Source organism: Marmota marmota, unplaced genomic scaffold, assembly GCF_001458135.2.
Source record: "Marmota marmota marmota unplaced genomic scaffold, marMar, whole genome shotgun sequence".
NCBI lineage: Eukaryota > Metazoa > Chordata > Mammalia > Rodentia > Sciuridae > Marmota > Marmota marmota.
In genome coordinates, this window is record NW_026000108.1 from 31,680,862 (window position 1) to 31,704,193 (window position 23,332).

A 23,332-nucleotide genomic window follows, 5' to 3' on the forward strand; every position below is an offset into this window, starting at 1 on the left:
CAGAGGAGCCAATCAGCTAGAAGTTGCTGGGGCCGCTGTGAGCCAATCATCAGCTGGCAGTCTGAAAGGGCGGGGAAACAGCTCAATGAGCATCACCGCAGAGGAGCCAATCAGCTAGAAGTTGCTAGGGCCGCTGTGAGCCAATCATCAGCTGGCAGTCTGAAAGTTTGCTGGGGGCCCTTCGGCTGTGGCTCTCAACACTGCCCCACTCTACTGTCTGCCTCCATCTCCACATGTCCTTCGTCCCCTGTGTGCTTCTGTGAACTCTCCTTATAGGAATTCTAGTATCAGATTCAGGATTTATCCAACTCCAGTGTGATGTTCACTAATTTTATCTACAACGACCTATTCCTAAATAAGGTCACATTCTGAGACTTTGAGTGCACATGAATTTTGGGGGGGACACTATTCAACCCACAATAGCTTACTCTCTGGCCTCCCAACATTGATATTTGTTTCATGCAAAATATACTCACCCCACCTCAACATCTCCAAAACCCACCTCAACTTCTCCAAAAGTCTATATCCATTCCAGGATCAACTATAAATCCAAATTTTCATCTAAATATCATCAACTCAAAAAAAATCCAAAACGCCACCATCTAAATCAGGGATGAGTAAGATTCTGGGTATGATCTAATTTTATTATTCAAAGAAATAGGCTGAAAGCTAGAATTTGGAAACTATTTTGTAGGAGCAGTTTCTGGAAGATAAGTTGATCAATCTTAATTATGGACTATTATTAAGAAAGACATCATATATGTTGATAAATAATATGTCTTATTAAGAAAATATTTATTGAATACCTAGTAGGTACCAGGCATTCTTCTAGGTACTAGTAACGTTATCAGTGAACTAAAATTAACAAAAATCTAAACCTTCATATTTACATTTTGGAGCTAAGTAGGTTGATAAGAATTATTTTCATTGAGTATTCTTAACCTATATGAGTGAATAAACTTTTAAAAATAATTTCTACTTGTGTAGAGAACAAGCACATAGAGGTTGAGTGTCCTTATCCAAAATGCTTAGGACCAGAAGTACTTCAGATTTTGGATCTTTTGGGATTTTGGGATATTTGCATATACAAAGTGAGATATGTTGGTGATGGGCCCAAGTCTAAACACAAAATTCATTTGTTTCATGGGCACCTTATACACGTGGCCTGAAGGTAATTTTATGTAGTATTTTTAGTGTGCTTGTTCGCATTAGGTCAGGTATAGAATTTTTTTTTTTTTTTAACCTGTGGCATCATGTTGCACTCAAAAAACTTCAGATTTTGAAGCATACTGGATTTTAGACTTTCAGATCAGGGATGCTCAACCTGTATGAATAGTCTCAGAAACTGCTGGCTGGTTACAAGGTTGGTGAGAGGAACAGCTGGCTCTCTCACTTTCAGAACCTGTAGTTTTTTGATTTCAAATAAGTTCCACTGCCATTTGCCCTCATTTGTTTATTTAGCACCGTCCGTTGTCAGACTCTTTAGCATGTCATCTGAGGTCATGTGTGTCTGCCCCTTGCTAAGCAACCTCTCTCTCATCACTCACCTTATGCCGCAGATCCATGGAAATACTTGGTGTGCCCGCGCTTGCATTCTCATAGCGCATGTGCTTTTCTTCCTGCTCTTCTTTCTGTCTAGAATCACCTTCTTTATGTTACCGGGAACCTACTTTTTTCTTCGAGACACAGCTTCAGTATCACTTCCTCTGCAAAAGCTTCACATTTGCCCTCTGCCTGGGCCAGGAAGAACTGGCCTTACTCTCTTCTGTATCTTGTCTCTGTTGGCCCAGCATCCACAGATGGTCTCTTTCAGATTACTGTAAATGGATTCGTTTCCTCAACTAATCTGTAAACTCTTTGAATTAAGGTTTTATTCATGCACTTTTTACCTAATAGGCAAATAATAAATATAAATTTAAAACTGGCTTTAAGTGTCAGAATAGACAAAATTATTGGTAAAAAAGTTTCCTGATATTTGAATTCATGTGGATTAAGTGTTAAAATGCTTTAACACAGTAAGTACATTTTAATCCTAAAAGCATGGAATTAGAAGAATCACCTTTTCATGAACTTACTATTAAATGAGAAATTAAATATAAAAACCAAAATTTTATTTTAAATTAGTTTTTTCTGACATAAAGTCTTTTGTTATGTACTTTCTTGAACACTCTATAACTCATCCATTAATACCCACAAAGATATTGGAAGAATAATGTAGTTAAAATGATAGACTACATTATTATAATTGTGCAAAAAGTAACTGAAAGAAGGAAGTCCTATATTTCATATTTTGACAATGTAGAAATATAGGAAGTTTGGAGTTCTATTTTTGTGACTCCTATACATATTTACCTGTTTTGATAACATATTAGTTGAGTGGTGAAAGAAGTTTTGAGTTAAAAGTTTGTCATTGGCATAGTTGTTTAAGGATGCAGAACTTGGGAAGTATAATGAGTTCTGAGCTAATATGAAATACTAGAGCTTATTCCTTATGTGTTATTTTGGGAAAAGCTGCTTCAGCACTTTTTCTTATTTGGAAGTTTTACTTATATCACTGGTAAAACATAATGGAAGAAATTTATTTGCAAAATACTTTTTCCCTCTCTTTGAAAGAAGCCATTCCAGCTGTTTCATGCTTGTTCATTTCCGTTGCAGGCTCAGTCCTCCTGTTCTTCCTCTATGTTCCTTAAAAGAAATACACTTGGCTAAGGATAAGTTTTTCAGAATGGAACAATCTGAAACTACCAATGGTTGTTTTCTTTCTATTTTAACAAGAGAGGTAAGGAGACAAAAACAATCCCAGTCCATGTCATACTTTGGAATTGGGAATGGCAGAGCCTCACAAGAGGAACATAGGAACCTGTGAACATTTTGAAATGCTGTGCTTATATTTCATAAATAGCTAAAGGGCAAGAAAAAGCTTTATGGCAAGTAATCCCGATACCTTATGTTCTGTGTTTCTTTTTGCCTGCCCTCTATGCCCACCTCTGTAAGCAGTTTGTTAATACATAGGGAGGGCATCTTCTCTGACATAAGAAATCAGCTGTGTAATTCTATCAAGTTTATAAATGGGAGAAGTGAAGTTAAAAAGAAGTCATTTGCTGAGGTTTATGGCATGTATTAGGCCTAAAATCCATTTATTTTAAAATTATGTTCTATTTATTTTCACTGAAAACATTGACAAATATTTGCCATATGCACAATAGTTACCTTCCACAGTAATAAATGCTTCTTTAATTGTAGCGGGACCCATCTGAGACAGTGTCTGTGAAAGATGTTTTGGCCCGAGCTGCAGCAAAAGGGCTACTGGACGGGATTGAGTTGGGGAAATCATCAAAACGAGAGAAGAAGAGGAAAAAATCAAAAACATCATTGCCCAAACCGTCTGCCAATGATAATAATGGCATCCAAATGAAAATTGCCGAGTTCCTGAATCGAGAAACCAAAACAAGTACTAACAGATCAGAGGCATTAATAACAAAAGCACTTAATCCACAGAAAAATGCATCTCAAGTAGGTGCCACCACACAGACCAGGAAACCCAGCAAGCCTACCATCAATCCTTTGACACCCACCTTAACGAAGAACACTTGTCACTGCAAGCCGTGTGAACGGCACACCAACTTCACACGACCTCGACCAGAAGACAAAATGATTGCTTTGAAACCCATTGAGATCGTTTTGCCTCCAGTAATGTTGCCATTTCAGAGTCCTCAAGGGATCAGATCTCAGGTCCCAAATCAGCATTTTTACTATCGCTGGGTTAGGCCCAAGACTGGTGTGCCTGGCTACCTTCCCACACCATCAGCGTCCAGAAGAGGGGAGAAACCTAAAGAAAACTTACCTTCCTCCCTAGTTAGGCGTCCTCGACCATGGCTTTGACTGCCCCATGTTTTTGACAGGGCCAGAAACAGGCGTTTTTGTTTTTTTTTTCTTCCCAAACTCTGGTATTTCTCAGAAGGTGAGATATAGCTACACAAGATACTCATCCTTTTGTCACTTAGTATCTTCTAATTGTGATATTACCTTCAGAGAATCAAAACAGGAGAGAGACAATAAGTAGAGAGGGTAAGCAAGCAGAATTCAGATTGCAGCAGCTTAGTGCTGATCTGTTCGAGAACACCCCACTGTCGACTCTCAATCAGCTGTCAGAACTCGTCTCACTCCTGTTGACTTCCAGTCTGGACTAAAGCTCAGCAATTTCTCCTGAAGGGAAACATGGTCTCTCTGGGAGCAGGCTGCTCTTCACTCACTTTTGAGGGCGTTCAGTTGAAAGCGGGGCCCTCCCACCAGCTCTGGAACACCCTGTCAGTGTCTAAGCAGTCCTAGCTGAACTTTTCCAATCACAATCAAGATTGATTTTTTTTTTTTCTTAAGTACTCGTCTGTTCCTGAAACAGGGCATGACATGAGTTTTGGTAACATGACTGAGCCTGAGTACTAGTAGGAAGCCCAGGAAGTTCCAGAACGTCATGTGTGCATTGCTTAGGTGTCGATTCAGAGGGTCTCTCGTGGGAAGAGCATCCAGGACCCTGAGTGGATTGAGTGAGCACAATCACCCCTTCCTTCTGCCTGTTTATGCCAAACACGGTTGAAAAAAAGACTGTGAGCAAATTTCCATCAAAACATTCATAATTCTGAGAACAAAACTGTTAAATACAAGTGATATCTATTGTCAAAGAATACAAGTGATATCTATTATTGAAGAAACCTATAAAGACTTCTGATTCTATTCAAAGATCAGGTGATACAGCAAAATGTTCAAATTGTTTCAAATGGCACACAGTAATCAAACTTTGGTAAATCATTTCTGATGCACAATTAAAATATATTGTAGCACTGTTATATTAAATGTCAATTCATCTTAAATGAATATTGGTATTGCCAATATTGGTATGATTATCGTTTCTGGGTCTACTGATTATTTTTCATCATAGTAACAAAATGTTTAATGTTAAATAGGTTTCAACTATAAATCTTGTTTAAAGTTCATAGACACGTTGATGACGTTTGAATTTAAAGTTTTATTTTCAGAATCAGTTGTGTTTACGTGTAAGTAATTCTGGAATGCTCAATTCAGGTGATACTTCAGTAGAATATTTAGGTCTGTTTCAGTTATGTTATTCTTTTCTCACTTGAAGTGAGGAGAAAAGCAAAATGGTGAATTTCATTTTAGTAGTACTAATTGATTTTTCCTTCAGCTGAAGATTACATTTCATTAGAAACTGTAAGTGAAGAAAAGACTTTAAAAATTTTTTCGCAGTTGCAGATGGACAGATGCCTTTACTTTGTTTATTTTATGCAGTGCTAAGGATCAAACCCAGTGCCTCACATGTGCTAGGCAAGTGCTCTGCCTGAGCTACAGCCCCAGCTCAAAGAAAAGACTTCTTATACTTGAGCCAGACTTATTAGGGGGTGTTTCATTATCTTACACCCACCCAAATCTAGCTTAGGGGACCCCATGCCTCTAGGAGGACAGGGCAGCCTAATTTTACATTGTTCAGTGAAGAGCTGATATTTTATCCCAGAGATTTTTTTTTTCTTAAAAAATATTTAGTTGGACACAATACCTTTATTTATTTACGTGGTGCTGAGATCGAACCCAGTGCCTTACATGTGCTAGGTGAGCGCTCTATTGCTGAGCCATACCCCCAGCCCCTCCCAGGGATCTTTTATCCTTTTCCTGCTTCACTCCAACTCTAGGCTGCAAATGATTCCATTGTCCAGAAGCACAGAGTCTGAAATTTTTATTTTCAAGTGTATTTTCTGGGTTAACTCTCACTGTTATGAAACAGCTCAGGATATTTTATAACCTCTGCATGTGATTCATGTCACAACTTTGAAGCCACTTATTTTCAGTAGTTCCTAACATGCCTCTTGGTACTAAATTATTTTTCTCTTTAGAAATTTATGGAGATTCTAAATTAAACCATTCATTAATTAAGCTTGCATTTTAGTCTGAGAATATTCTAAGCAGGACAGGATCACTTATTTAAATACTTTGGTAAACAAAACAGGGAAAGAACTTAGGATAAAAGCTACATGAGAGAATTGTAGTGAAGAATATGGATCACACTAACATTTTTTTGTTTGGTATTTTACTTGCTTGAACGTAAAAGTCTTGCAAAACACTAAAATAATCAAATTATTGGTGTTTAGATATCTCAATAGCAAATGTTGATTTTTACCTGAAACTATTTACTATCATAAAAACCCTGAAACCAAAATGAAAGTTTGTTGAGTTACTGCCCTTGGGGGGCAATGAGGGGGAGAGAGAATACTCTGGGGGGCATGCAAGACCAACAGTAGTGCCTACTTTACCTTTTCCTTGTCCCCTTCTGTGTGTCTGAAAGTTGAACTAGACCAGATTCAGTCGGTTTTTCTAGCTACCTTTTGGATTTTAGCGCCAATACACCTCTCTTGTTCATTCTCTGAGGTTAAGTTCTTCAAGAAAATGAGACAGACTTTGTGCTGAAATACTTTAACCCTAGAACGACTGCTTGCAAAAGACTCGATAGGCTTGTGTGTCCAGAATGGCAGCTGTCTGTCCACCAAACGAGGTCAGGATAATGAATCAAATTTAGTTACCTTCTCATTCTCCCAGGTGGAAAGATGCAATCACCAAAGCAGAATCTTACATTACTAATATGATTCCTTAAAAGTTTAATTTGAGGTAATATAAAAATAACATGACTAGTTCAGACACACTAAATTCTAATTTTTGTATATATGACTGAGTTGTCAGATAAATGAGCCAAACATTTTATGCAGCTAAGTTTATTCTCAATACATATTACATTTAAATGTGTAAAAGTGGTCAACAGTAAAAGGGGTAAAAGGAAAAACAAGACATCCTTTCAGGATGAACAGTTGGCGCCGGCTGCCAGGGACTGCTCTTATTGATGGTGGCAGGGAGGATGTTTTCCCTGAAACTGAAATAACTTAAACTGCGATTTACTGGCTGTAAACCCCATGTTAGATGTGTATTAGGGTAAGCCTGGCCAACCAAGAGCGCCAGTAGTTTTATTAAATTGTGCTAAAATCAGGTAGGGAAACATTTTCCACGTTGTTCATGAAGTCTTGTGTGAAATGAGTGCGCCATTCAAGAAAAGGAAGCATGGCGGCCCCTAGCACATGTGTCCATCTTCCAAGTGTCCATCTTAAATTCACAATATGAATTTTTTTTTTTTAAAAAGTAGCAGTGCCAACAGTTTATCACCAAGAACTTGTTTTAATGGAAATGAGTCTAATGTTCCTTCATGCAGTAAGACAGACAAAAAACAATGGTCCTAATTAGCTACTGGTGACCTTATAGCCAGGTGGAAACAAAAGGTGTGTGGACATGTATATGTCTTTAGATGAAATCACACATGTTGTGAAGGTTATAAAAATGAAGCACCATACGGTGCTTTAGTTTACAAAGTCAAGTTCTTAGTCATAGGCCTGTTGGCTCTTCCCCTTGATGCTGCCAAGGAGCACACAGAGGAGGTGGCAAGACTGCATCTAGCTAGCTGCTTTTAAAAAATAAAAGGAACTTTAAGCATTTTGCCTTCTACATATTCCAATAGAAATGTGACTACAAATCATTACAAAACCAACTTTTAGGCAATGTGTAGTTCACTGAGATTACTTAGACCTGAATACATTGTGACATAATATCCAGTAAAGATAATATATTAACACAACAATGCAGTATATTTCAGTAAAAATAGAATAAATAAAATAAAAATATTTTAAGCTGTATTTAACAGGTTAATTAAAAAAAGATACAACATACAAGGCATAGTGAACATGGCGGCCTGTTTACCGAATCACAGATATAAAGAATGCATAGATAACTGAAGTCTCACTAAGATATCAGGTAAAACACTGGCATCCTTTCACAGACAAATACACACATACTTTCATATATACTTTTTGGCCATGGCAGAAAGTGTCTGAACATACCGTTTAACATAATTAATTTTACAAAATTAATCTGCATTTAATATGCAAAGCTACTCTCAAAACAAAATATCTGTAGTAAAGTTTGTACAGGCTATCATTCACCTTATTATAGCCTATAATTGCATATATAAATCAGTTTGCTACTTAAAGCTAGCTCAATATTTTTGATCCTGAAAATAAACGAACATATGCCTTAAAAAAATGAACAGGGGCTTCTGGTAGAGATTTCCTGTAGAAAAGTGGATTACTTGGTTAGTGTTTTGAGGTTTATGACACTAAAATGTTTCACTGTGGAGATGGAGATGTAAGATCATCGTAACTGAATTTGAAAAAGCTTTTCACAGGGCACAGTAAGGTTTACTTAATGCAATGATTTCTCATGATGGCTCTGGTTACTTTGGATAGAACAGTATGCAAGTTGGCGAGAAGCTTAATGCATTTCTAAAATAGCATAGTTTCTGTCATAACATTAGGGTGCCAGCAAACAATTCCAGTCCCTGTGCACCCCCCTCCATGAATTCTGTGAGGAAACAGCAGGCAGAAGGCCTTCTGTTCATTCCATCATGTTTCCTGGTGGCTAAGGGTCTGAGTGAGGAGTAGCTCTACCACAGTAACATCTCTGGAAAATCTCATCAATTTGAAGAGGCTGCACTGAGTGGAGACACCTGTCCTCTACAGCACATTGAGGCACACGGCAGCGAACAGTCCTGGACTGACAGAGGACAATGGTTTTATGATCAATTTAATGGCACTAAATAATTCGGACACACATTTCTTTACTTACGGAGAGAATTCTGAGATTGCCTGACAGTGCCCCTATCTGCTCTTTGTTTGTGCCACAGTCATCTGGAAAGGGTCCTCCTGACTGACTGTGCAGAGGGGCACAGCACAGCAAGAGCTGGGAGCTGGGAGGCATGGGTCCTGGATCTGGCTCTCATGCACTTTGGCGAGGTCGTAGGCCAGTTGGTTCAGCCTTTTGGTACTTTGTGTTCTTACTTCTCCAATGTGTTCAGTACCTTTTCTACTTTATAAGGCTCAAATGTGATAAGAATGTGGAAACCATTCTGACAAGAACAAAGCAGTGTAGTGTATAAACATAAAGCATTACTTTTGAAACTGGATGTTGTCAAAATGTTAATTTCGACACTAGAAGGTAAACAAGACTAATATTGAGATTCATCTTAGCAAAATAAACAATGTCAACAAGAGTTTAAATTGGTATATCTTTATAGCTAAGTTTCTAATCTGCATAAAAAAAGCAAGAAAATGCTGTTTTGGGGAAACTGTTAAATAGTCCCATTATTCCTATGTATATTTTGCTCTGATATGAAATTTTTTTAAATCTTAAAAGTAAAATGGAAAAAATATAAATTTTAAAATATATCTAGTTGAGTTCAATAAATTCTAATATTAAATACATAAATTCAAGAAAAGGTCCAACTTATGTAGTTTGTTGCCATGGACAATATATGATGGACAGACAGCTTTCTGGACAAAAAGCACTAGAATAAGACTGAGCTAGCTGCGGAATTCTAGCACAACATTTACCTCTAAGATGTGAACTAACAAAACTAAAGTGGTGGAGGAGACCTCAAATCATAGTGTATGACAGAGATATAAATGGCATTTCCTCAACTCCAAGTTGCATATTGGCTGATCATCAAACTAAGGATGAGAGGTTCATGAGGAGTATTTCATCTTAGCATTGTGTAGAGAATGGCCATAGTGAACTATAATTCTCTAGCTGCATTGTACAATGTAAGGCAGAAGTTTGAAATATGTCCCACCCAAAATGCATTATGATTTTGTTAATCTCTTTTTGAAAATAATCAGTTTGAAAACCATCTGAAAAGAAAGGCTATTTTTTTTTGTTCGATTTTAATTACTCAAATTTAGTTTTTCATCCATTTTAAAGTTCCACTCTTTTCCAACATCCCACCATCAGCTGGAGACATGACATGGCGTCCATGTGTCACACAGCTCGTCAAGGAAAGCTGCCAGTTGGTTTCTATATGGATGCCAACTGCCAGTTTTGTTAACCAACAGGTCCAATTTTATGAAAAACTAAAACCCCAACTCGTCATCCTATCTTTACAGCAATTCAATGGTATCTGCTATGCAGCGTCTCCATGTTTCCAACGTTGAAAACAGGGCAAAGTGCTGCAGGACTTGAAGGTTGCTTGTGACAGATCCAGTTGAGAGGACAGTGAGAGAATGCAGGCATCATTCACTCCAAGGACATAGCATTGTTCACTAGGAGGGGCGGGGGTCACATTCTTCTCTGCATGTGCGAAGTCATAATGTTCACAATATTTACAGTAAGAAAAAGACCTTCCACTGCTCAGGATGTAACTTACTGACAGGAAAAAAAAAAAAAAAAGATTCATGCTTCTTTTCATAGCACAAGATGGTGGCAAGACGAGAGAACATGCCTGTCTAACACTGCTCGGGTACAGATGAATTCTCTGAAGACAAAGCATCAGCAACGGAATGGAAGGCCGAGATCAGTTCTTTTTTTTTTTTTTTTAAGCTACTCCATCTTCAGGTAAAGATGACAGTCCTTTAACATATGCAACTAGGGTGTTTCTGTGACAGGACGTTTCTGTTTCAAAGTGTCAATGAGGGATAAGACCCCTCGTTTTACATTGGTTGTGACTCTTCTGGTCATTGAGTCTGCAGGCGGAGGAGGTGGTCGAACTTTCTGTGAAGGTGGCCGGGCTACCAAGCACTTCTGATATCGTAACTGAATAAAACAAACAAACAAAAAAATTTAAGGGAACTAATAATGTATTCTTTCTTCTTGTTTAATATGATTTTCATTTAACACCAATATGTTGATTCCTGAAAGGCAAAGAGGTGGTCCTAAATGTAAGTTCAAGAGTTTGTTTTATTCTTAATATGGACGTTTCAAATTCTCCTAAAAGATTCAACGAAGGTATTTTGCCATCCTCTCCTTCCATCTGTTTCCGCCTTCTACTTACTCTCTCTGTTAGTAGCTTGCAATTAATATGCCTCATAGTCAGCAAGCCAATGAAAACAAAAAGGTTTGGGTCAGAGTGTCAACTACAGCTCCCATCAGAGACAGCATGGGAGAGAGGGCACCATCAGTTGTGAGTGCCCCAGCAGTTACTAATTTTCTCTCAGCTTGTTTCTTCAACTGTAAAATGGCTGAAGCGTGGGGACCTTTATAGAGGGGACAATGATTGAATAAGACATATTTATAGGATCTCTAAAATAATAATAAATGTTTGTTCCTGTTCCAATTTCCTACCCTAATAATAATAGAAAAGAATGATGTAATAAGATTTCAGATGGCCAGGAGTGGTGGCATATGCCAGTAATCCCAGCGACTCAGGAGGCTGAGGCAGGAGGATCACAAGTTCAAGGCCAGCCTCAGTAACTTAGTGACACCTTATCTCAAAATGAAAAATAAATGGGCTGGGGATGTGGCTCAGTGGTTAACCCCCCTCCAGGTCAAAGGTATGTTTTAAGATAAAGGTCAGTCTGCTCTGGTTTCAATCCCTAGTTTAAAAAAAAAAAAAAAAAAGATTGCAGATTTCAGGATACATTTTATATTCAATTTTAACTTTCAAAGGATTAGTTTTTTTTTTTTAATCCATTAGCATTGGCACTATGAATAATTTCTATTTTTCAAAAATGGAACAACAAAGCCCCTTGCTTTTGCAGTAATGGAAAAAAAATTCATTTTTCAAAATTAGATGAAAAGGTTAAATTTATCAAATGTTTTTTGAGATCCAAGTACTTTAAAATAATTCCATAGCTGATTTTGAAAATCAACTTAAATATTAGCAGGATCCTTGGTAGAGTTGGAGAATACACTGATGTGTCTCTCTAAGACACATAAAATATCTTCAGCAGGACTCAGGAAGGAGAGGTCATAATGTCCTATCATACCATAGGCCACAGAACTGGTCCCTTTCAACTCAAGCTGATGAACGAGGATGGTTTACTATATATTTACTCCGTGTAACGCACCTTGCTACACATGAATCACAATTCAAACCACATCTAGAGCATGAGTTTATAGGTAGGCAGGATACACCAACATTGGACCCTGGATTTGGAATTTCAAACAGTAGTTTTGTATATACAATGTGAATACAAACTGCACCTAACTGATGAATTTCATAAAGGATCCCTCTCTCCTATTCCAAATTTCACTTCAATAGCTTCAGTTGAACCTGCATGACATAGCTATAAAATGTGCCTAAAAATTAAGAAAGAAGAATGTGTTGGAATTGTATTTTGGGTAATATAAATTTATACATAGATATTTCAAATGGAGGATCATGTACGTCTGAACCAAGAAAACGACTGCATCAGTAAAGCTGGACTTGGAGAGGGGCGCAGGAGCTCTGGGTTCACCCCTGTGCCTTGCACTGACTGACTGGCTGAGCTACTCCAACTGGCCGCACTCCTACACTCAGAATAGGAAGCACAGAGTAAAGTTGTTTCCAACAGTGAAGATGAGTTTGGGAATTAGAGAACAAACTGTAGCCAGTGATGAAGCTAATCATTTAACTGTAGTTAGCATTTAGAATGTATAATTAAGGCTGAAAGCCATTCAGTTTATGACCAAAACCATCTGTTAGGATCCATTTCAATTTCATAAAATATCGAAACAGTCATCTACTTTTGCTTGATTGAAATCTATTTGCTGTATATGACCCCTTGACCCCATCCTAATTCCTGGATCATACTTTCCTTCACCTTGACTCCGCAGCTCCCCTTGTTCCCCTTGATCCTAGCCCTGCTCCTTCATACCCAGGTGTGTGAGTTAATATCCTGGCCCCACAGAGAAAATATCCCTCCAGCACCAGGCCTCTCCTCCCTTCCACTGGCCCCCCTCCAGGTCAAAGGTATGTTTTAAGATCAAGGTCAGGGCTGGCGATGTGGCTCAAGCGGTAGCGCGCTCGCCTGGCATGCGTGCGTCCCAGGTTCGATCCTCAGCACCACATACAAACAAAGATGTTGTGTCTGCCTAAAAAATAAATAAATATTTAAAAATTCTCTCAAAAAAAAAAAAAAAAGATCAAGGTCAGTCTGCTCTCTTCCTAGTCGCCACCTTTGCCTCTTGCCCTCCTGCCTCACCCTTTTCCTGGTTCTTAATTAGCAGTGTACAGCAGGTCAGAAAGCAACAAGCAAACTTTTTTTCTTTCCTCAACTCCACCTATGTCTCAAAGTAAAAGGTCTCTAACCAACTAGGAGGCTAAGTGCCTCCTCTAGGTCTTCATCTACCACCATTTTCTGTGAGATCATGTGTTACCTAATGACAGGGGATGTTGAGGGCCACAGCCAAGTCGAATGCCATGCGTCATCCCGACTCGGCTGTGGCCCTCAACATCGGAACACATTCTGAGAAATTCGCTGTTGCGCATTTCATCCTTGTGCAAACATCACAGTGCACCAACACAAACCCAGGTGCATAGCCCATTCACACTCAGGCTGAATGGCACAGCCGGCTGTTCCTAGGCTGCAAACCTGTACGGCATGTTACTGTACTGAGAGTACTGAAGGCCACTGACACACAATGGTATTTGTATATATATTACATGGGGTACAGTAAAAATGTGGTATAAAAGATAGAAAATGGAACCTGCAGGACTAGGCACTGCTCTGGGTGTCACCGGGTGAGTAGCAAGTGAACGTGAAGGCCGCCGACACTACTATGCACACTGTAGACTCGACCAACACTCTATACTTAGGCTACACTAAATTTATTAAGCATTTTTTTCTTCAAACATAAATTAATCTTAGTTTGCTTTAGCTCATTTGCTTTAGCACTGGCACCATGAATAACTTCTATTTTTCAAAAATGGAACAACATTTTTGTTTTTATTTTTTAAAAACTTTTTGAAACTTCTGTAATAACACTTAGCTTAAAACACAAATACACTGGAGATGATAAGAATTTTTCAGTTCCCTTATGACCTTAGGGGACCACACAGTGTATGTGCATGACCCCACTTCAGTCCAGCTTCACTGGCTCACAGCCCTTAGCCTGCGAGAAGTGTGCAGGTCACCCCATCCTAAAATCAAATAACAACCAGCCAGTAAACCCGTCAAGTGTCACCCTCTGAACTAGCCTGAAGCCATCTGCTTCCAGGGCCTCCCCTTCCTGCTCCCCCTAATTCATTCTCAAACCAGTGTGGCCTCTTATTTTATTTACAGCTCTTTCCACACTATAACATGATTTTGGTCTGTGCATCTCCTGCACCACATCTGAGCTCCATGATGCAGGGGTCACACAGTCAGGCCAGCCCAGGAACACTTAAACGCAGTACAGGGGCCTCCAGCCCAGCCTCCCTCACCTGGGCCAGCAGTATCCACCAAGTCTCTCAGGTCACTGGCCCCTGTGCCCTCCCATTGCTGCTCTCTGGCTCAGACCCTGCTCACCTCTTGTGTGGACTAGCGGACGGCCTCCGAGCTGATCACTCCTCTCAGCCTCTCCCTTGAACCCAGCTCCTCCACTGTTGCCTGACACCACAGGCAACCTTGTGCCATGGTCCTGACTCCTCCTCTGGGTCCCAGCACCCAAACTGCCACTGCTGTACTGCAGCAGGCTTCAGGGCCTGCTTTATGCATCTCCCTCACTTTACTACAACCTTTTGAGAGTCTTCCACAATAGATGCTCCAAGGATATTTGTTCAATGAGCAATGAGGTATTTTTGTTTGTTTCAAACTATAATATGTGGTGACAAGCGCCCTGGCTATGTTACCTGGCAGTGCAGGGCTGACCCTAGGCTGGGCCTAGAGCCTCATTCTAGCTTCTCTGAGCCAACAACTACCTGACAGGGTTGTTGAAGATACATAAGAACAACGCACTTAAACCAACTATTTTAAATTAAAAGTAAACATATCAGCACTTAAACCAACTATTTTAAATTAAAAGTAAAACGTGTCAAGTTGAATGCAGAAAGTAACAACTCCCCTGGGGGTGGTGCACACCTGTAATCCCAATAGCTCTGGAGGCTGAGGCAGGAGGATCAAGAGTTCAAAGCCAGCCTCAGCAATTTAGCAAGGAGCTAAGTAACTCAGTGAGACCCTGTCTCTAAATAAAAAATACAAAAGAAGGGCTGGGGATGTGGCTTATTGGTTAAGTGCTCCTGAGTTTAATCCCTGGTACAAAACAACAACAATAACAACAACAAAAACAACTCATATGTGACTAGGGTTTCCTGATCACATAGTGAAATTAACTGGGGACATTTAGCCTCAAATGTCCTCAAATCTGCAGTTGGGAAGATCATCCTTCTCAACATTACTGGATCCTCTTGAGATGCAACCTGCTTGTCTTAATTGATCCTGCCCACAGGAATGAGAGTGACACAAAGCAAGGCAGGGCTTTGACAATTTGATTTCTTTTCTTTTACATGGGTGATTCTGCTCGAATTTATTGCATAGAAAACAAAAGCAGAGGCACAGGACTGAACGACCCTCTGGGCCAGGGTCACTCACCATGCAGGCGGCCTGGACCGCCTCCGACACGTTACCAGCATTGGGCTCGCACCAGAACACGTGGCACTCAAAGCGCTGGTTCCCAGTGTCCATGATGAAGGCAAACGTGTGGACATCCTTCCCGACACCCATGAAGGACAGGAATCGCACCCGGCACTCCACCAAGGTCTCCTCTTCATTCTGTGAGAGACGCTGGTTAGCATCCAACCCTCTCTGGCAAACCAAGCAGCAGTCACCCAAATTTTTATATCTTAAGCAGATCAGAGAAGCCAGCACACTGAATTCAGAAAGGCCAGACTGAATTCAGAAAGGACTTGGGTCTTTCTAGAAAGCCAAAACTTTGCTGAAGGGTCTGGACAGGACTTCAGTGCTGTGGGCATCTCTTTCTGGCAGTTCAGCATGATCTGAACTACACTGATGTCGTGGAAATGTCCATTCACTACCCACTAGACCCCCGGTCTGTGAGTTCACCTGGGGAGGAACAAAGTCACATGCACTTCTTGTGCACTGCCCAACAGGGACACCAGGGGCTTACAGCCTGCTCCCCCAAGTGGACACCAGGACAAAAGGATTTGCTGCATCCCTCTCCATGTGGTCCCTCTCCCCTAGCAAAACAGCACACTGCACCACACTGCTACCTAAAACCAGGGAAAACAAAAAGTTGTCAATTCAACTAACTTGTCATATCATTTTCCCCCTTTCTACAAACTGGTCTCCATATGAAACGGCATAAAGAGAGGCCTGGAATTCATTCTTGTAGTCATAAGGGCCAATCCTTTGCAACGATCACATGCAATTTTTGAGTTGGTAAACACATCTGGAATGGATGGCACCTTTCAGATCACAACATCTTGGCTCATTATGCTGACCTCTTTGAAGACAGCCCCAGATGTAACAGCCTGGTGGGGAAGGAGCCACCAGGAGGCAGCCCCATCATAGGAGGTGACTGTTGGGTTGGGCTCAAAGGGTGAGAAGCCAGCCATGGGGGGAGCAGGTGGGAAGGTCTGAGGGAAGGTCCAGGAGCAAGGAGGCCAGTGGTCTGGGCTGGGGTAGAAGAGGCAGGTGGGGACGAGATCATACAGGGCTGGAAGGTGACCTGCTGGTGGACAGAGGAGCAGGGTGGTGACCTGAGGGCTTCTCCTGACATGTGTTTCATAAGCAGAATCAAAAATTAGCAAAGGGCCTGGAGCCAGACTGCCTGGTTCTGTACTTCAACAGCGCGAGGACGGGCAAGTTTCTTTACCTCCCTGTACTTCAGTTTCCGCAATAAGAGTGGGGTAATTTGGGCTGAAGCTAATGCTGGCCTCTGTGAAGATATCAATGACCCCTTTCCCTGCTGCCATGACAGACCACCAGGCCTTCCCTCACAGAAGCATTCTCTGTGTCCCACCTCAGACAGCATGATCCAATCAACCCTGGAGTCCAGAGAGGGCCTCGCCAGAAAACCGGGTGAGCTATAGCTAGTGTCACTCGATCACCTCGAGCAAATGATTCCAATCTCCTGGGCAAATGAGGAAAACAGAACCAGGAGCACCAGGACAAAGGTTTCCAGGTCCAGAGGAAAGTGGAGAAAGGCATGGATTTAGACCAAGACAAAGGCTAAAACCTTTCACAAATGCAGGCCATTTTAATCCTGAGCAGGCACAGCTCCTGAGAGGTCAAGCCTTGGCTCTCTTTCTGGGTTTCATGGAGACTGCTCTATCCAAAGCCTCCTGTGGCCCATGGAGGCCAAATGTCCATTAGGACTCCTCACCTTTTCACTGATGACCGTCACGGTGGCATCGGCCACATTCATGTTCACTGATGGCCAATCCTCCCTGTTAGATGAGGTCATCAGACTCTCTATGGCACTGTTCAGGGTGTCCATTCCTGTGGATGGAAAAGGTAATTGAAAAATCCTTCAAGTTATTTATCACTTTCCAGTGTGGGCCCAATGGCCCAGTAAGAGCTGTACCGTGATCGATCATTTCTTTGTGGTTCAGGACACTTTATCACTTTATCCTCACGACTGTTCAAAATAAAGCGCCACCTTTTCCAACAGGAAGAAGGGTCATGAGCCCCTCCAGAAATCTAGCATGGGGTGTCCTGTCTAAAGAGACCACGGCACGCCCATCTCTCTCTCCAGTTTCTCCAGCTCTGGGTGGAAACAATACTCAGTAATCCTGTCTCTGTCCAAGCAGGGCCTTGGGAGAGGACCTGGAAGAAGCCAGCACTGGCCAGAGTCCCTGAGCTTCTTCCATGTCACTTGGCATTTAACCAAGGTCAAGACTCACGCTCCCTAGACCACGCGTAGTGCAGGTTAGTGGGCAGGGTCCTTTGCTGGGTGTTCCCACAGGCCGTTGGAGGCCTGGGAGCAGGAGTAAGAACATTACTGTGATCTCACACAGAATGCACTCACTGAAAGTGTGTAACCCAATGGTTTTCACTATATTACAGAGTACAACCATTATCACAATCCATTGTGGAACAATTTTGTCATCCCTGAAAGAACCCTGTACCTTTTAGGAGCCACTTACTAGCTCTCTGTCTCTAGAGATTTCCCTATTCTGCACATTTTGTATAATGGAATCACGCGGTGGGTAGTGTTCTGTGACTGGCTTCTTCCACCTAGCTAACGATTTCAAGGTTCACTCACGTCCATGTTTCAGCACTTGCTTCCTCTTTATTGCCAAATAACATTTCATTATATGGAAGGATCCTGTCTATGTCAGCTGATGGGCATTTGGATTGTTTCTATTTTTATATTATTGTTTTCATATTATGGTGAATAATGTGGCTGTAAATTTTGGTGTGCAAATTTTTCTGTAGACACGTTTCCATTTCTCTTGGGTGTTTGTGCAGGAGCAGAGCCTCTGGGTCAAAGGTAACTGTTTAAGCTTTTGAAGAACTGCCCAGCTGTTTTCCCAAGGAGCCACATCATGTCACACCGGCCCTAGCAATGCAGGAGGCTCCGATTTCTCTGCAACAGCCAGGCAAAGGTTGCGTCTCCCAGCCTGTCTTCAGCTTGGAAGGGCAACTTAGTCCTTCCACTGGGATGTGAGCCGAATGCTGTGGTTGTCATTTCTGGGGTCACAGTGGAAAAGGAGGACATGAGAGCTCCCTCAGTCCTTTTTCCCTGTCTCTGGAGACAGAAGCCCTACTGCAGGAAAGCACAGCACCTCCACCGCCCTGCGCTGCACATCTCTATAGACTGAAGGGTAAATAAGAAATGCATGTCTGCTTTGCTCAAGTATTCTGGGATTGTAGTCAGACCAGCTTAGCCTGTCTTCCTGTGGCTCATACTGTGTTTTTCTTTTTTTGGGGGGGCGTGGGGCGTGGGTTTGTGTACCAAGGATTGAACTCAGAGGCACTCAACCACTAAGATACAGCCCAGCCTATTCTTGTATTTTTTTTATTTAGAGACAGCATCTCAATGAGTTGCTTAGTGCCTCACCATTGATGAGGCTGGCTTTGAACTCTTGATCCTTCTGCCTCAGCCTCAGCCTCATCCTCCTGAGCCACTGGGATTATAGGCACGTGCCACCGCGCCCAGCTCCACATGGCTCATTTGATCAGAACTGTTCATGGGCCATGGCTGGTGATGGAAAGAGGGCTTGATTCAAGACAAGGCAAGGGAGTAACTGTGCACCTCACCCTCTTGGGGGTGTGAATACCTCCCACAAGCTCCTGAACACCTTCAAAGGGGAAGGACAATAAGGCCATACATACCGACTGGTCTGTCGACAGGTAACATGCCCAAGTACTGCACGTGGAACTTCTGGACCAGTTCAGTCTTTGGCGTTGGGAAATCTACTGTAGGGAACAAAAGCAGCCCATCCTTCTCAGTGGTTGCCACACATAAGAAAAAATAGTCACCACCTGGGATCTGAAATCGCCAGAACACCACCTGTGCCTTTGTCTTGTTCCTGAACAAAATCAAAATAGCACTAACCCTAGACACTGGGGAAATCGGGCGAAAGACTAAAAGCTCATTTAACTTGGAAGTAAAACCACCTTTGGAAGTTTGGAAGTTGGTTTCACTTCCAAGTTAAATGAGCTTTATTTAGTCTTTCACCTGATTTCCCAGTCCTTTATCTCTGTCAGTCAAAATCCCATTAAACTTTCATTTAAAGGTGGGAAAGAGTTTGAAGCCAGGAGCTGATGGGCCAAACTGTCTCTCTGATGTGTGCTAAGGAAAGCATAACCAAGAGTCCCCCAAAAGAACATACATTTTTAAAAATTAGACCCTACCCCATACTTTACATGAGTTATGAAAACAATATTCTTTAACTTTGCAATAGCAACACAGCCACCCCACCCTTTGTACTAATCCTATGGACACAAAGTCAAGTCTGTGCCCCTGTAGGCCCACGGTGCACACTCCACTCATGTTTTTTGAGTTGAATATGCTTTTTTTAGGAAACTCAAGACAATGGAGAACCACCTGAGCCCTCTTGTTTCTTGCCGTGAGGGACATGCCAGGATGAGGGGGAGGTGCCACTGGCCTACCTTGCAAAGGGACTTCGGGATTCACACTAGTCCTCTCCTGCGAGGAGCTGCAGGCCAGGGCTTTGGCATTCTTCCGTTCAGCCATAATCTAAAGATTAAGTGCAAACACAGCTCTGGTTGGCGGGTGCAGGCCCCACACCTTCAGCGAGTTCAGCTGTAATGTGTCTGAGTGGGTTTCACTTCCAAGTTAAAATAGCTTTAAATTTTCCACCCGATTTCCTGGCCCCTTCCTCAGGGCTATGTTTTTCATTTGAGAATTCTGCTCATTTTCTCTGGGGATAACAGGTAAGCTGTTCCTCAGAGTAACGGTCTCCTGATTGTTTGGAATCTACTTCTTCCATTCTCCAGGCTTTCAGCTTTGCTGAAAGTCACCCAATATCCATGGTCTGGCCTGGACCTGCTGGCCCACAGTGGTTAGCAGAACATGGCATGGTGGGGCTTTCCTGGCTCTTCTAGATGCCCACTTTCAGATACTTTTTTTCAGGGTTCTGGAGACAGAATATGTCGGTTCAGATCTCACCTCTGCCACTTACTGTGTGGCATTGGATAAATCAACTGCCCTCCTACATCTCATCTCATCTCCTCCACTATGCATGGGATGACTACAGTGTTTATGTCACAGAGCAGTTTCGAGGACTGAAGGAGCCAGTGTGTCAAACGGTCAGTGGCTTCAGAAATGTCGGCTGCTCTCTGTTGGGGGCAGGATGACTGCTGTGCTCAAGTGTCATTGCTTTCCAAACCTTCCCTCACCAGCTTCACAGAGCCATGGGCTTAGGAACCAAATCCTCATTTTGGAGACAGGACCACTTGGAGCAACACCTGGCCTACAGATTTCAGGCAGCCCTCCCTGTGTGAGAGTTCTGAGTCTGTGGATTCTAGCGACCAGGGGTTAAAAACGTTATGGTGGTGCCAAAGTGTGTATGTAGGTAAGCCTGCAACAGCTATATCGGTACTGAACTCAATAATAACAGTCAAACAACTGTTTACAAAGCCTTTATATTATATTTGGTATGATAGGGAATCTGGAAATACTTTGAAGTACATGGGAAAATGTACATAGAATACACGCTAACACTTCACCACATTATATAAAGGACTTGGCATCTGAGGACTTTGGTATCTGCTGAGGTACTGTTTCTGCTCCCCTGTGGATTTTGAAGGACCACCATTCCTTACTGGGATGGGTTGAACAATCTGCCCACTTCTTCCCTGAGTTGATTTCCATGTCCCCTCTCCTGCCCTTCCACATCCCTTCATCTGCTCAAGGGGTGAGGAGAGAGAGGTGCACCGCTCTTCCCTGACCCACCTTACCTTGGAACAAATTTCGTGGAGACTTGTGGCAATGGCTTTTGCTGGTGTGTCACATCGAAATACATGACATTTCAAAATTCTGGTATCTTTATCTCTTGCTACATAAGCAAAATCCCTATGGGGAAAAAAAAAGTATCAGTACATTAAATAAAGGAACCTTTTACCAACCCATATGCTAGTTATGAATGTTAAAGGAGCTAGCAGCAAGCGTGTCAGTGGTAAACAATGTATGAAATGATTTAAAAAAACCCAAACAAACCAAAATTTTAACAGCTACAGAAAACTGAAGCACGGTTTGGTAGACATTAGGAATTCATTTCTAAGTAACATAACTACAGCGTCCTCCACACCCAGGCTCTTGAACTCCCGGAATAGCTAACGACGCTGGGCCAATGCCGAGTTTCACAGAGCCCTTCTGTGTAGCATGATAACAAATATCACAACAACACAACCCGGGCTTGGAAGAGCACGAATTGCATGAGTGGTGTCAGGACAGACGTGGTTTGTGCAGCAGAAGCAGAACAACAGGCTCTGATGTGGAAACACGAGCACAAAGAACCGCCCGACCCACAGCTGCTGGAGAAAGTTGATGGGCAATCAGAGGGTGCGCTGGAACACGGACACGGCGGACTGAGAGTCTACCAAAGGCACCGCAGGCCACTACCCACTCCTTGAACCCTGGCTCTGGGCAGCATCCCATGATATTGCTGTTATGAAGCGTTAGTTCAGATGCTGTCGAGAGCAAGCAGCGGCTGCTGGATTTTAGCATTTGTTTTACTGTTGAAAAAGATGCTGGCTGTGACATGACTCGGCTTCAAAAGGGCTACAGGACACGTCTACGTTCCTCTCTGTTATTACTGGAGGATGCTGGTTTTCAAAGTTGAAAGTGTTTATGAAAAATAAATGTCCCACTTTACCCCTGCGGTCACAGATCATAGTGATTGATTTGCACGTGATGCTAAGCCAGGATCCTGGTAATTGAAAATTTCTCTCTCGTAATGTAAGAACTGGTAGTCTTTTCACAGACCAGGACAGTCTACCCCCAGGATAGCCGAGGTATCCTTGGGAAGGCATGAGGATCTACCACTGGAGGCAAATGACCATCGTGAGAGAGGCCAGAAAAAAGGTGGGGTTCAGTGAGGGAGGGCTGGTTGAGACAGATGGTCTGGCCAGAGAAGTGTCCCATTGTCTTGCTGGGCAGGGCAGCTCTGCAATGGAGCTTCCTGACTCTGGGCTCCAGGTCAGGACATCTTGACCTGGCTGTCAGACACTTTAACTGTCCACGCCTGACCTCAACATCTGCCCCAACCTCCTGCTTCCTCACCGGTGGCCTCAGTCAGTGTCCTCCACACCAGACTCCCCCGCCCCTTCTCCCCCCACCCAACCCTGTGGGGCCTATGGTACAACTTGGAGGTCTGGTGCTCCTGCCTCCCAGCCCCACAGTGCTCAGCTCAGGGTTCAGAGCACGTCCCCAGCCTCTGCTCTCCACCCCGCTGCCCCCTCCTGTTCTCCTCAGCTCCGATACACACTGCGCTCACCCTGGGCATCACCCTGGGCACCAAGTGTATCTGGTGTGTCTTCCTCACAACTCCTTGAAGCTCCATGAAGATGAATTGTGCCTTATTCATCCCCAATACCTGGTGATGCCAGGTAGCAGAACTGTCTGATGGAGGGCTCCACCCCCACCTCCCCCCAGGCACAGTGCCTGATCTTCTTGGTCCTACTTCCCAAGGGGAAGCTAGACTGAGCCAGAGGTATGAATGGGTTCCCTGACAGCAGGTGGAGGGGTGCGTGTGGGCCAGGAGTGCCTCCCATCCTCAGCTAGCCTCCACTGAAGCAACACATTACATAACAAGATGCACCTTACTCCGGAGGCCGTGCTCCAGGGAAGCCTGGTTTGGGGTTCTCTTCCCTCTTGCTGCTCTTGTTCCCTAGATGCGCCATGAAGTAGCACACGCCAGATCTCAACACCTTGCTCTTTAAACTTTCACGTACAGCTGCCATTTGCCTGAGGCCAAATCTCTCTGAAGCTCCCTGTGGTCACCCACAGAAAGCCCAAAACCCTTTGGATTTTAAGAGTTGCAAAATCTGCCCTACCGACTCTCCAG

General features: G+C 42.6%; 2 protein-coding genes across 26 annotated transcripts in view; one reads left to right on the forward strand and one right to left on the reverse strand.

The window, feature by feature from the left end:
* The window catches only part of Nsun7 (NOP2/Sun RNA methyltransferase family member 7), a 37,933-nt gene extending 31,707 nt beyond the window's left edge, over positions 1-6,226 (forward strand). Inside the window, exons 11-12 of the mRNA XM_015482060.2 lie at positions 2,656-2,779; positions 3,244-6,226. Of these exons, the coding sequence (XP_015337546.1) occupies positions 2,656-2,779; positions 3,244-3,882 (763 nt within the window). The 3' untranslated portion in view covers positions 3,883-6,226. The remainder of the gene's footprint in view (positions 1-2,655; positions 2,780-3,243) is intronic.
* A 534-nt stretch (positions 6,227-6,760) lies between these two features.
* Positions 6,761-23,332, reverse strand: part of Apbb2 (amyloid beta precursor protein binding family B member 2) — a 406,998-nt gene continuing 390,426 nt past the window's right edge. For 22 of the 25 annotated variants that reach the window (XM_048784374.1, XM_048784375.1, XM_048784391.1 and 19 more), the window contains 6 exons: positions 21,225-21,339; positions 19,914-20,001; positions 19,134-19,217; positions 17,179-17,294; positions 15,426-15,605; positions 6,761-10,689 (listed from right to left, as the gene is read on the reverse strand). In XM_048784374.1, coding sequence (XP_048640331.1) covers positions 10,522-10,689; positions 15,426-15,605; positions 17,179-17,294; positions 19,134-19,217; positions 19,914-20,001; positions 21,225-21,339 — 751 coding nt within the window. In that variant the 3' untranslated portion in view covers positions 6,761-10,521. The remainder of the gene's footprint in view (positions 10,690-15,425; positions 15,606-17,178; positions 17,295-19,133; positions 19,218-19,913; positions 20,002-21,224; positions 21,340-23,332) is intronic. The other 3 variants (XM_048784392.1, XM_048784382.1, XM_048784379.1) reach the window with 1 other exon arrangement.